Genomic DNA, 13,331 nt, shown 5'->3' with positions numbered 1-13,331 from the left:
TGTTTTAGAGACTTGCCTAATTTGTAGGCTGTAAAAAAGAAAGCAGAAAAGCAGTAGAATCATCTTTCCCCTATCACAGCACAACACTAATCTGCACACTGGCACTCAACCTAAGAAACCACATGTCTCAACTTCAGCTTGGACGCCACTCCACGTCACAGGCTCCTCACACCAAGCACATGTCCTAAGATGAAGAAACAGATGCACTGGAGAGGACAGAACACAAGGTTCACTATTTTAAGTGTGCACACCAATGCTATTTAGTAGAAAAACAAAAACTATCCTTATCAATTTAGTTTCAGTAGCTGAGAAACACTGACAGGAATGCTCCAAACAAAATAACGAAACAATTTGGGTAAACACCACACCAGAAGATACACTAATGGAATGAAACATATGGTACAACAGGGCTTCTGTCGGCTATTTCTGCCCTCACCAAGCCAAGATGCTTTCAACCTCCCTCTTTTTTTTTTTTAAAGCAAACAGATTATCCAGGCATTTATGCATAGATTGAGACTTACAGCAAAGGGCCTTCTGGAGTCTTCGGAGTTTCATGGCAGTCCTGTATGCTGAGAATCGGACATTATTCAGGTCAGCTGAAGAAAAAAGGGGCAAACAAAGATGATTTGTTACTTCATCAGCACCCACAAAAGCCCCTAATGATTTGCCAACCACAGCCACCACAAAAATAGGCTAGGACAAAATCTTGCATCTATGCTCCAAGATTTGAGAGGTGGAATTCTGTTGATGTTGGGGAAAAGCAAAGTTTCCTTCTCCCTGGGATATTCAGGAGAGCTAAAGTCCCAGAAGGAGGGCAGTGGCAACCACTGCTGGACATTCCTCTGGTCTTTGTTCCCAAGGGGGTAAAGCAGGACAGACACCTTCCCCCTCCCCCCGAGATCTGGGTCTACTGTACTAAGTCGTCACTGCACCAAAGGAAAGAGAACAAGGAATAATTGATCATATTGATAATAATATTGAAATCACTGTAATAGTTATGCAGATGGTCAAGTGGCAACACATCTTCTGGCTACAAAAAGCAATACCTGCTCTCTGTGAGAAACTAGGAAAATATAAACCTGAGTAAACAAATCACTCATAATTCCACAATCCAAAGATACACAGTGTTAAGAGCTTCATTTTATTTTTTTATGTACAAAATGTGTATGCCTGTTTATACAAAATGTATGGTAAGACATAATTTGGATTCAAATAAATATTTTCATCTTTTTTAATTGACAAGGTGTTATATAGTTCAAGTACAAGATATTTTGACATTTATACACATTATGAAATGAATAAATCTAGCTAATTACCATATGCGTTGCTTCATACTTACCATTTTTGAGCTAACACTTAACATTAACTTTCTTAGAATTTTGCAATACGATATATAATTTTTAGCTAGTCTCCATGTCATAGACTTATTCCTAATAACTGTAATTTTATACTCTTTGACCAAAAACTGGCTCTATATTCCCAGATGCAATCATTCTAATTTTCAGCATGGAATCACAAGTGGACAACTTATGCTACTGTGGTTTCTATAGTCATCTATCTAGCAAGCTACCTGGCAGGCAACTATATTTAGATGGTGCCCTTATTCAAATCTACACAATACACAAGCCTTGATATAGGCTGGGCCACACTTCTTTGCTAGCATTCTTGTGTATTTATGTTTCAGGAATTCAGCTCCAAAAAAATCTCCTTGAAGATAAAAACCCCATCACTTACTTCCCTCTATATTTCCCAGCATTTGAATATACAGCTGTTCTCTTAAAAAAAACCTGGCCTAATCTGACTCTAGTTCTGATTGACAGACTGAACGAATAAATTAAAAAAGAATAAAAGAAAGAAAACAGCATACTGCCAAACATGACTGACTACCACACTCACAAAACTAATTCTAATAGGGGTTTAGGAAATGGCAATAATTTAATCCATATGCAAGTCACTTAGGTCAACAAGATTAGCTTTATGGTCTTGGAAGAGACTAAACAGCCTACACTGAAAGTAGAAAGAAGAAAACAATATCCACAATTGCAACTATCTGCAGAATTAAACAAAGAGTTGGCAAAATCATATGTTGCTGAAGACACAGTGCATGTGGAATTCACACATCATTAGTGGAATTGTGAAACGGCGAAGTTGCAAAAACCAATTTAGAAGATTCTTATGAAGTTAAACATACATCTTTCTTACGATCCAAGTAGTCTATCCCTTCATATTTCCCCCAAAGCAGTAAAAATATATTCACAAAAAAGATATGGAGATGTTTATAACACATTCATTCATAATAGAACACTAGCCTGTTACTACCATAGCCTGTTACACCACAATAACAGGAGCTAATACTTATAACACAACAATGCAAATCAATGTAAAAAAACACTAGAGGGGCCTGGCGGCGTGGCCTAGCGGCTAAAGGTCTCGCCTTGAACACCGGGATCCCATATGGGCGCCGGTTCTAATCCCGGCAGCCCCACATTCCCATCCAGCTCCCTGCTTGTGGCCTGGGAAAGCAGTCAAGGACGGCCCAAAGCCTTGGGACCCTGCACCCACGTGAGAGAGCTGCCGGCTCCTGGGATCAGTGCAGCACAGAAAATCTTTCTGTCTCTCCTCCTCTCTGTACATCTGACAACAAATTCACCTTTTTAGTGACAGATGGTAGCTTAGGGTAGGCTTGAGGTAACTGATCTCAAAGGCACACAAATATTCCCTATGGAAATGTTCCCTAAGTTGGTTGATAAGGTAATTACATTGTAAGGAGTTAAAGGAACTAACTTGTAGCTACAATCAGGTCCCACCTAACATGAAAAGGGTGGAAGAAGCCACTTTCTCCCCAGAAGCTGTCTTTGGAAAACCAAAATACCACCTGCAGCTAATGGGCCTGTGACCTCGCCGCCCCCCCCCCCCCTCCCCGTTCCCCGCTCCCCCAAATAGCCAGGAAGCAGCGACTCTGCCCTTCAGGGCATTTATGAAGGGAAAGGAAGGAAGTTACCAATCACACTTTTCCAGATGGCTTTTTGCTTTAAGCAAGCTAGATTACAATTCTGGGCCTTTAATGAGTTTTGTCCCCACTGTTAGCTGCTGTTCTTTTTCTCCCCAAAGCTGCAAAAAGACTCATCCCTCACGGTTCCCTCTCTCTGAGTCACTACTGGTGATTAGTGTGGCAAGAGGTTTCTGTCTTTAATAAATCTTGCTTTGCTCAGCAATTTGTCCCTAAGGCAATTGTTCTTTCATGGATGTAAGAACCCAGGTTCTTTCTCCATGTAACCACAGGAGTGTATGTTTGTGAATTGTCAAGATATGGGCTAGCATTTTGGTGCAGCATGTTCAGCTGCCCCTTAGGATGCACACATCCCATCCTGGAATACCTGGTGTAAGCCCCAGCGCCTCTGCTTCCAATCTAGCTTACTGCTAATACACACCATGGGAGATAATGGATGATGGCCCAAGTTCTTGGAGACCCATTCAGAGCTCCAGGGTGGCCCAGCCCTGGCTGTGGGTCCTTTGGGAAGTGAACCAGCAGATGGAGGAGGATCTGTGTCCCTATCTCCACAATGCTATTACTTTGCCTTTAGAATTAAAAAAGAAGAAGAATTTAAAGGTGTTTAAGTTATGCTTTAATAAAGTAAATTTGAGAGTTTGAAAAACCCTCATGTGGAAAGTACAATATGATGTATGCATTTGTTAGCTAAAGTTACACTGTGACAACGGTCAGTCGCCTTAATCAGGAATGCACACTCCAGGGGTGGCTGGCTAGCAATTCATCAAAAAAGCTCACTCTAAAGATGGCCACAGTAATAAGTTTCTCAGTTATATTTAGCTTCTATTACACCAGGAGTTTCATTAATTATCCTAATTCATGCTAGCTGGGCTTGTGTTGGTATTACTGGTTTGCAAATTAGGAGGACTATTGAAAAAGGTTTACAAATACTCCCACCCTTACATTAACAGGATTTAAGAAGAATCTAGCAGGCCCTCCATCTTTAGAAATGGTGCCCTAGGCTGGATTCCAAAATGTTCTGGAGTGCTGCATTGGATTTGTAGCTGTCCGAATTTCAATGACTAACAAATGTCTGGGCGTAACAGAGCTTGCACAGACACAACTTTCGTTGTAATCTGGCAGCCCTCATCTACATCCCACCATGGGTGGCTACTAACACCTACCAAATGCATCTATGTGGGTCCCTGTTGGTCAAAGTGGTTTGGGAACAAACAGCATCAGCCTCTTAAGATTTTCAGAAACACAGAATCTAACTTCTTAGCCAAATCTACAAATTAGAATCAACATTTTACCAAATTCCTCATGTAATTCACATGGACATCTATGCACAAGTTTTCTAACTGTCCACATTGATAGTGTCCTGTTCAGGGGCCAGTGTGTTGTCTCAACTGGCTAATCCTCTGCCTCCAAGTGCCGACATCGGTTCATGTCCTGGCTGCTCCACTTCCTTTCCAGCTACCTGGTCATGGCCTGGGAAAGCCCAAAGCCTTGGGACCCTGCAACTGCCTGGGAAACACAGAAAAAGCTCCTAGCTCTTGATCAGCTCAGCTCTGCCTGTTGCAGCCACTCTGGGAATGAACCAGCAGATGAAAGATCTTTCTGTCTCTTCCTCTAGCTCTGTAAATTTGCCTTTCAATTAAAATAATTTTAAAGAGTGTCTTGCTCCACATCACTAAACTTCAATCGTAAGCTGTCTAAAAACTTTTTTGTTTTTGTTTTTTTTAAATTATTTTTTAATAATCTTAGTTAATTAGGGTACAAAGGGTCAAGGGCTACAGGGTGAAAGTGGGTAATACCATTGTTTCCACACTAATATTATCATTTTTCCCCCTGTATCTGGGGTCAGGAGAGAAACAAAGAAAAAAGCCCCACCCAGCCTCCCACCCATCCCAGATCCCCAACACGAGGCACGCTCCGAGGGTCCAAGCAGTTTTGACAGTTCAACAGTTCTGGATTGCTGTCAATCTTGCCATTCCAATCGCAATGAAACCTATTCAGAGTCCACTGGCTGACATAGTCTCTTCATGGTTGGGGTTCTGAGATCAGCAGTTCAGTCGGTGGGATCTCCAAAGAAACTTCATCTGGGATGATCCCAGACCTGATTATTGCGTGAGTTTGCTAATACAGGGTCCAACACCTTCCATTGCGCCAATCGGCTTACGCACACGCTGGCCGTTGCTATTGCTGGGTCAGTTCTGTTTCCAGCACTGTCTTCCTTGTGAACCAAAGGGTGTTGTAGTCCAGCTCGATCCTACCTACTTCATACTCGGCCCTCACGCAAACCAGTGGGAGCTGCAGCCTAGTTGGGGTGACTCCCCATAACCGCCACCAGTTTCGCCCCTTACCCTGGTTTCCATGCTTGCCAGTATGTACCGCAGGCCTGTCCAGTCTGTCCCACGTCCCATTTAGCTCTTGTACATGTCAATGGGCATTGAAGCCTAGTTCAATCCAACCAACCCTACTATCCAGCCCACACACCTACTGGCAGATGCCTTTCTGTCTAGCCACCCCTGTCCCTGTCCTGGTTTTCATGCACTCCAGTGGGAGTGGTTATTCACGAGGGAGGTGCCCACTATCTCCCTACTAGGCCACTCCCACTCCCAGATTATGCACTCTCCAGGTGGTTCTGGCATTTGACTTGACAGAATTAGCTCCCAGTGCCAGCCTCTGCCAGCTGATGCTGATGTGGCTAAGCCCAATGAACCTTCACCCACTCTAATTTTTGCTTGCACCAGTTAGCACAGTCAGCCCACTGTGGCCCTTCCCTTATCTAGCTCACATGCAGCCGACAGGTGTTATAGCCCTGCCTAGTCTGATCTGCCCCCATCACGACTCACGCTTTCCAATGGAAGTAGTTGCCCAACAGGGGAGCCCACATTCCCCTGTCGACTTTGCCTCCTCCCCCTAATTATCACATGTGCTGTCTGGGCGCTGCAACCACATCTGGAACGGCTCATCTCACCTTGGCATTCCTTAATGTGTACTGGTATGTGTAGCAACCGAACCTGGCCCAACCCACACTCTGTTCTGGTGCTCGGATTCATCAATGGCTGATGTGAACTGGTTCATCCTGGTCTGCCCCAAAACCATGTCAAATGTATGCCAGTGGGATACTTTCCATAGTCTGTTCTGGGCTATTTCCATTCATGCTTCTTGTGCTTACCTGCAGGGACTGCGTCCTGCCAGAGAAGTTGCCCAGGCTCCTCCATCAGAACCCCTCCCAGTGCCAGATTTCACGCATACCAGTGGGTCCATGAGCCAGCCCTACTCAGTTCACCTCCTGTCCTAGCAGGAACAGTGGCTTTTCCTGACTGGCCTTCAACCCAATCTGGTTCTTACTGTTGGATGTTTCAACCCAGCCATGGCTCTTCCATATCCACATACAGCTCACACATGGTAAAGTAAGGGCTGAGACCTAGCCTAGTCTGTCACAAATCTACCCTGGTCCACCAAAGCACAAGATGGTGCTGGAGTCTAGGCCAGTTTGGTGCTCCCAGTCCCAGTCCACACTTGTGCCAAGTGAGATTACAACCGTATCCTGATTAGAACGCAGCCCCCATTCCAGCCCATGCGCTCCTTGATGGAAAACTCAACCCAGCTAGGGTGTCCCCTTAGCTCCCCAACCGGGCCTGTTCCCAGGCTTAGATCACGCGCAGGCCAGTGGTTGCTCTGACTCAGCTTAGCAGAGCCCCTCACCTGTCCTGGCCCCTGCCTTAGATGGCTGTGACTTAGTGTCCCTGGCTCACACTGATCAGCAGGAGCAAGGGCCTACCTGGCATACCCTGTGCTCCAACCTGATTTCTGTTGTTTCTTGTGAGTTAAGGTTTGTTCAGCCCTGCCCATTCTAACACCCTTCCAGTTGCAGCCCGGCACACCCCACATCCTGTTTTAGGATGCACATTCGGGTGCTGCTGCCTTGACCTGCCCAGACTGTTGTGGGTTCCTTTACCTATGAGTGGTGGCAGGTGCTATGGTCACCCCTAGCTTAGTCCATCACAACCCCAGCTTGCGAGTTAACCAGGGGGACTTGTATTTCCACAGGGTTGGGCCCACCCAACCCCCCACAGTCTACCCCCAGACCAAGTTCTCTCGCGTGCTGGACAGTGTCTTGACCCTGCCAAATGTGACCACTCCACCACTCCACCACTCCACCACCCAGTCGGATAATGGTACCTAACCCAGCCAAACAGGCCCCCATCCATAGCTTTGGTATGAACTGGTGTGTGGCTGTCAGTGATGCTCTATGCTAACAGCCCATCTCTGGATTCCTAATTGGGCTGGTGAATCAGTCTAACCCAAATTATCTTATGGATATTTCCCTCCAAACCATCTGGTCTCAGTACCCACACATGCCTGAAACTTTCATGACCCTGTCACTGGGAATCACCCGAAATTCACTAAAACTGCCCTTATTCATGGGTGTCCCAGGCAGCAACTACATATCTTAAAAACCCAAGAGTTTGCTGCCGGGGGCGGGGTACAGCAGGCAAAGCCTGGCACCACTTGGTGCACTGGCTGCCCAAGGCCGAGGACTCGTTCACTGCCTTCTGGCAGTGTCTTTGGCTTCAGTCCCCAGCATTGGGTCCGACCCGGCAGGGGCACCCCCCCACAGCCGCCACACTGCAGGGAGCTGCAGTTGTTCCCGACCCCAAGGCCAGAACTCCTTTTTTTCTATCTTTCTAAATTCCATTTTGTAGGCTTTGGACAGATTATTTCATGACCAATGCAGTTAGACCAAAAACTCAGCTCAGGCTTATCTCCTGCTTATGATGAATCCAAATGAAGGATATTAAATAATAGCATCAAAGGGTGTCGTGAAAGGTTTGATGCACAGACTCCCTCGCAAGGATCTGGTTTTCTGCTAAGTAAAACTGGGTTCCTCTAACTGCCCTGTATTCTCTCCTTTGAATCAGAGCTCTTCTTTTGTCTCTTTCCCCCCCCCCGAATCATCAATGTTTACCTTCTTGGGTGGTCTCAGCCAACTTACCGGAAAGTGGCAATAATCCTCTTAAGACTGGTGTTAGGAGCCTGGTGGTGTAGCCTAGTGGCTAAGGTTCTCGCCCTGAACGCCCCAGGATCCTGTATGGGCACCAGTTCTAATTCCAGCAGCTCCACTTCCCATTCAGCTCCCTGCTTGTGGCCTGGGAAAGCAATCGAGGACAGCCCAAAGCTTTGGGACCCTGCACCTGTGTGGGAGACCGGGAAGGAAGTTCCTGGCTCCTGGCTTTGCATCAGCGCAGCACCAGCCACTGCGGTCACTTGGGGAGTGAATCATCGGACGGAAGATCTTCCTCTCTGTCTCTCCTCCCCTCTGTATATCTGACTTTGTAATAAAAATAAATAAATCTAAAAAAAAAAAAAAAGACTGGTGTTAACACCATTCACCAGTATGAGACTTTTGCTATAACTTGTTACTGTAGGGTTCTCATAGACGCGTTGATAACTGAATCCTTCTGGCTCTTTACAGAATAGGCAGATACAGAGAAGCACACTTTTAATCAGACTGTCTTTCTCTTTAACAGTTCCTGGAAGTTTTCAAGGGCTGTCTCCAACTCTAAATTTTCTTCCAGTTACTTACACACAAATGTTATAATCTATATGTTAACCAAACATCTGCATAGAAAATACTGGCGTGATATTTTTCTTCTCTCTCCCTTTTTTTTAATTCTCCTTTTCAATGATCTCTTCATTCACTGGCTTAGTTTCCTACTGCCTTCCTCTCAGAAAACCAAGACTCCTTGCTTACAACCTCCAATCTGTTCCCCTGGCCCATTTTCCTGTTCCTATTCAGAACTTAGGTGTAGGAGGAAAATGGTCTAAATGAGATTAGAAGCTCCACCCAAGCGTCTCGGTTCATGTCAGGACCCAGAAGTGGGAGAGGCAGGGATGATGCGATTCTCTCAGGGTATGGATAACCGCAAAACAGGCAACAGAGCACCCAAACCATTCTTGTTCTAGCAATGCTCACGGCTTCTCAAAGGCAGTTCACATTTTCCTCCCTCGAAGACTTGAAACTATGACACATCTGGCCTCTAGGTAATACTTCATGACACTTCCCCAGTGCACTTCCAACCTGCTGAAGCGAACCAGCCTAGTACCACCAGCTTTCTATACGTGATAATCCAAATGTTCTCAAACAGTGCTTCAGGAACATGAGAACAAAGCAGCGTGGTGTCCATTTCCTGTGCATTGTAAGGGTACAGAATCCACATGAACTGAGATTGTGTAGCTATCTTCAATTCACAGCAGTGTTCTGGTGCCCTAAATGTCTTTCTTCCTCAAGGGAGTTCACAGCCTATGTTGTTCAAGTTTACATGTGTTGCTAGGCTCTGCAGCACCACTCCCTCTGGCCTACAGCTGGAACAGATAAGTCAGCCTTGTTAAAAGTGTGTAGGATGCACACAGAAACCTCCACACTCAAGACAGCTGTGAACAATGTGCCATTGTCCCAGGCTCAAGCTGCAGATGACTGCGCAGCTCAAGTATGCAGGCGGGGGGGGGGGGCAAGCTAAGCCCCCCACCCTCCTGCCTCGTGGGAGACTGGCCTCTACTTCCTCTGGGAGCCGGGTTTCCAGGACCTGGATCCAAGTTGTAATGAGCTCATTGACTCTCCCAGCCGGAACTCAAGATGAGTGTGACTGTTCAAGAAACAAGTTACACCACGTTTCCATGGCAGCTGGCAGAAAGCAGAAGGATCAAAATGCTGAAGGCCACAGTCCCCTCCATAAATTGCACTGTTTTACCCAGAGCTGGTTCCAACCTAATAGCATCTAGCCTAAAAGCAGAGAAATCTAGACAGTGGAGGGCCAGGGAAAATTTGAAAACATCTAACCCCACAAGTTGGACTGCCAACCACTGAAGAGATGATCCATTCACTTTTTATTCTGAGGCATGAAACAATTAATCAGGCTTATTTTGCCCCCACACCCTTTGAACAGCCTAGGGAGTTCTGAACTGTGGTAAATACTTCTAGAACAATTTTGACTTTGACTCTGTGGAAGGTAGTAACAGAATGTGTCGAATTCAGAAATAGAGGAAAAACAGGAAAAAAAAAACAAAAAAAAAGAGGAACAGAAGGAATGATCAAGTTTCAGTGAAACATATACACATGTTAGACATGCTCAGGCAAAAATAGGGAAAACTACCTCAGCATGTTACAGTCATGGGAAAATGTAGGTGTTCTACAAAGAAAAACATCAAGCCCCTTCAGTTCAATTTTACAGCTGGTTTCTGCCTCTTAATAATACCATAACCTGCTATCCTTGCCTGAACTGAGATGCAGAACCTACAATAAGGAGTATTTCAGACCAGCTTCCCAGTGACTTGTGGAGACCTGCTGGAAAGATCCAAAGCTTCCGTATGCTTATCTCTTAGGTAGAAAGAATGAAACTGACCTCATAAACATAATGAGTGCAGAGAGGCAGCCAGCTAGAGATTAACCCACAGATACAATAGTGCTATGGCCTTTGTTTTTCCTAACTCTATTGCCCAGGAAAAAAAAAAAATCCAAATCTCCCAAGTGATCATGAGTAAAAAGTAACATTGGGACAAAGTATGTATTTTTTAGTACAGCTCTGAAGTCAGTACTTGGCTCATTCAACTACTACTGTATGTCAATCTTAATAATTTTCCAAACAAAACAAGCTTCCCACATCCTTCTAATTATAGGAGCAAGACAGACTGTAAAATATACTACGACGCATACATCTCTGATCCCCAAGCCTTACTCTTTCTAGAATACTCCAAGGAAAACCCTCCATATGACAAGTACTATTTTGCTAGCTCAAAGTCATTAGAACAGACAAGAACCATGGATCTTAATCTAACACCTTCATGCAATTTTAAATAAATTTAGCAATTGAAATCGAGTTGGCTTGCAAACAAATGAAGCTACAATGTCCAGGCTTTGGAAGTTTGGAATTATTGCAGACTCTTCAAGACCAGATGAAATTTTGGGAATGTATCTTCAAAAAATTATTTGAGAAGAGGAACATTAACACATCATACTTGGCTCATAAATTTTTAGATATAATTGAGGTCTTTTAAAATTTGAGCTCATTGAAACATCATCATCAATCAACATACAGCTTTACTTGAATCAGGGTAAAATAAATCCACACACAAATAAATAGGAATTACACATTCATACGTGCATGAACTACCAAAAGCCCAGTCTGCAAATTTGCAATTACTATCAAATTATGCTTCCAGATGTGAAATGCTATTACTTATTTGCCACCAGTGATTCCTTAACTCTTCCTCCAAATGAAGAAAAACAAAGTAGGTGCAGCAATAGAAAACGTGCGAACTTTGTGAAGAGAGCAAGTTATAATCCAAAAACTATTTTTTTTTTTTTGGAGAAGTTCAATTGTGAAATAAAAGAGCATAAAATCCCGGCTGTGGGCTGCTCCAGTCCTGCCTGCTAGCTCCATCCCCTCATGCCGCCTTCCCCAGCAGAATCTCACTACTTCTTAGCAACAGTGTGAAAGCTGAGATTCAAATTAGTTTTGCTCATTATTAGTTGCTGTGGTAAAAGGCAACTTCTGAAACAAATGGCCAATATTAAGGGGCTTTGAGAACCTGCATGTCTTATGGCTCATTGCTGGGGCCTGGATTTTTCCCTCAGGTGAATTTTTAAAATTTTCTTTTTAATGTTGTTTACGTAGTTGAGAGGGATACACACCCATGTGGGTCTCTAATTAGGGTGGGAAGAGCCAAGATATGCAGGAAGGTGGGTGCCACAAATGTTTCAGATTTATTTTTCTCCTGTGTCTGAAAGGAAGGCAGATGAGGGGGATACTGCTTGCTGTCCAACTGTATCAGCACCCAGGGACGGGGACAATTATTTGAAGACACCTTTGAGACCCCAATGTGGGGAAGAGCGTTCTGAGGGTGTCACTTGAATGATTTTGACAATTCTGAGATGTCATTGGCTTCATTACGTGAGGGTTGATAAAATGCTTCCAAAGGTCTATTGGCTTGACCCAGTCTACCTTATGGCATCCACAGACCCAGGAACATGTTGTGAAGCTTGGCCAGGAGAGTGATCCAACCTGTCCTGCTTTCTTTCCATCCTCTAACGAGGCACTCTATGTCCTCTACCAGATTTGATGAGTTGGCTCCACGTTCCTCCGCAATATAGTTGAAACTACAAGAACTGCTTGACAGTCTTTAGAGCCGTAAACACAATTCACCCCACACATGGAAGCATCCAGGCTACCTGCTGCTTCATGCTGACACAAGGCTGGGGCTTAAAGCTTGGGGAAATGTACAACAAGGAGACCAGGGATAGGGAAGTAAGACAGTGGGCGAAGAAAGGGAACACAGGGGAATTAAATGCCAAGTCAGCACCCTGGAACAGAGTCAATCCTTCTCTTAACTTCCAATTCTTGAATTTGTTATTTAGCCTCTCATTTTCTTTTTGGTCAACTCATTCAAAAACTTCTTCCACCTTAGTAGTGATGTATTTATTATTCTTATCTGCAGAAGAACTTAAATTTCAGCAAAGTATCTAGTCACTAAAGGGGCCCTCAGCTTCTGATAATCCATGCCATCTTTTGCATATTCGCACTGGAACCACACCAAACCAAGGTAAGTGCTTTCCTGCTGGTCTCCCTGCCAAACAGGTCATTGTCACTACTAGAAGGACAGATACTAGTCTTTTTTGGCTCTAAACATTTAGTCACTGCTTTCCTGTTATTTACAATCAAAGCATAGGTAACTCAAGTATTAACAGAAGTCCCAGAACCACATGAATTTGTAAGTTTAGCCTGGTCTCTTTCAATTCTATTTTTAAATTGATTAATTAATCAACCTCCCCCCATCCTCTTTTCTCCAGCGAACATACATCCCAGACTCTCTAGGGTATAGTCAGTTTAATTAAATTTTAACTTTTTATAATTAGACTGCTAAAAATGATCAAATGTGATTTGATTTTTATATCTCCATAAACTTGTCCATATAACCAAACTGACAGTTCACTTTTAAATCATTGTGTGCTTTCACCTAGTTGGATCAAAAAAAAAAACATTCTTGGTAATATGGCTGACACTACCATTTCAAGCTTACTGTTTTCTCTCACAGAGAATCTGTGGAAAACCTACTTGAAAAATGCAAAACTGCACATTTCCTCATCTACTTTCATGCTAACCTGTTCTTTCTCCCTTGTCAATTGTACAAAGTCTTGACCACATTTTCCTCAATGCTAACAGTTCTGCTTCAGCCTCACTTTCTCACCTTCCCTATTTCTCCAATCTCATCTCCTCAAAATTTCAACATAAGGGATGTTTCTCCACAATCTCCAATCTCTCTCAATTACTTT

At 44.0% G+C, this 13,331-nt stretch overlaps 1 protein-coding gene across 8 annotated transcripts in view; it reads right to left on the bottom strand.

Moving 5' to 3' along the window:
- DMD (dystrophin) overlaps nucleotides 1-13,331 on the bottom strand; it is a 1,951,117-nt gene that overhangs the window by 103,426 nt on the left and 1,834,360 nt on the right. For all 8 annotated transcript variants that reach the window (XM_058659083.1, XM_058659078.1, XM_058659079.1 and 5 more), the window contains one exon: nucleotides 522-596. In XM_058659083.1, coding sequence (XP_058515066.1) covers nucleotides 522-596 — 75 coding nt within the window. The remainder of the gene's footprint in view (nucleotides 1-521; nucleotides 597-13,331) is intronic.

Source organism: Ochotona princeps, chromosome X, assembly GCF_030435755.1.
Source record: "Ochotona princeps isolate mOchPri1 chromosome X, mOchPri1.hap1, whole genome shotgun sequence".
NCBI lineage: Eukaryota > Metazoa > Chordata > Mammalia > Lagomorpha > Ochotonidae > Ochotona > Ochotona princeps.
The sequence above is the reverse complement of the archived record's forward strand: the minus strand, read 5'-3'. Positions and strand labels throughout refer to the sequence as shown.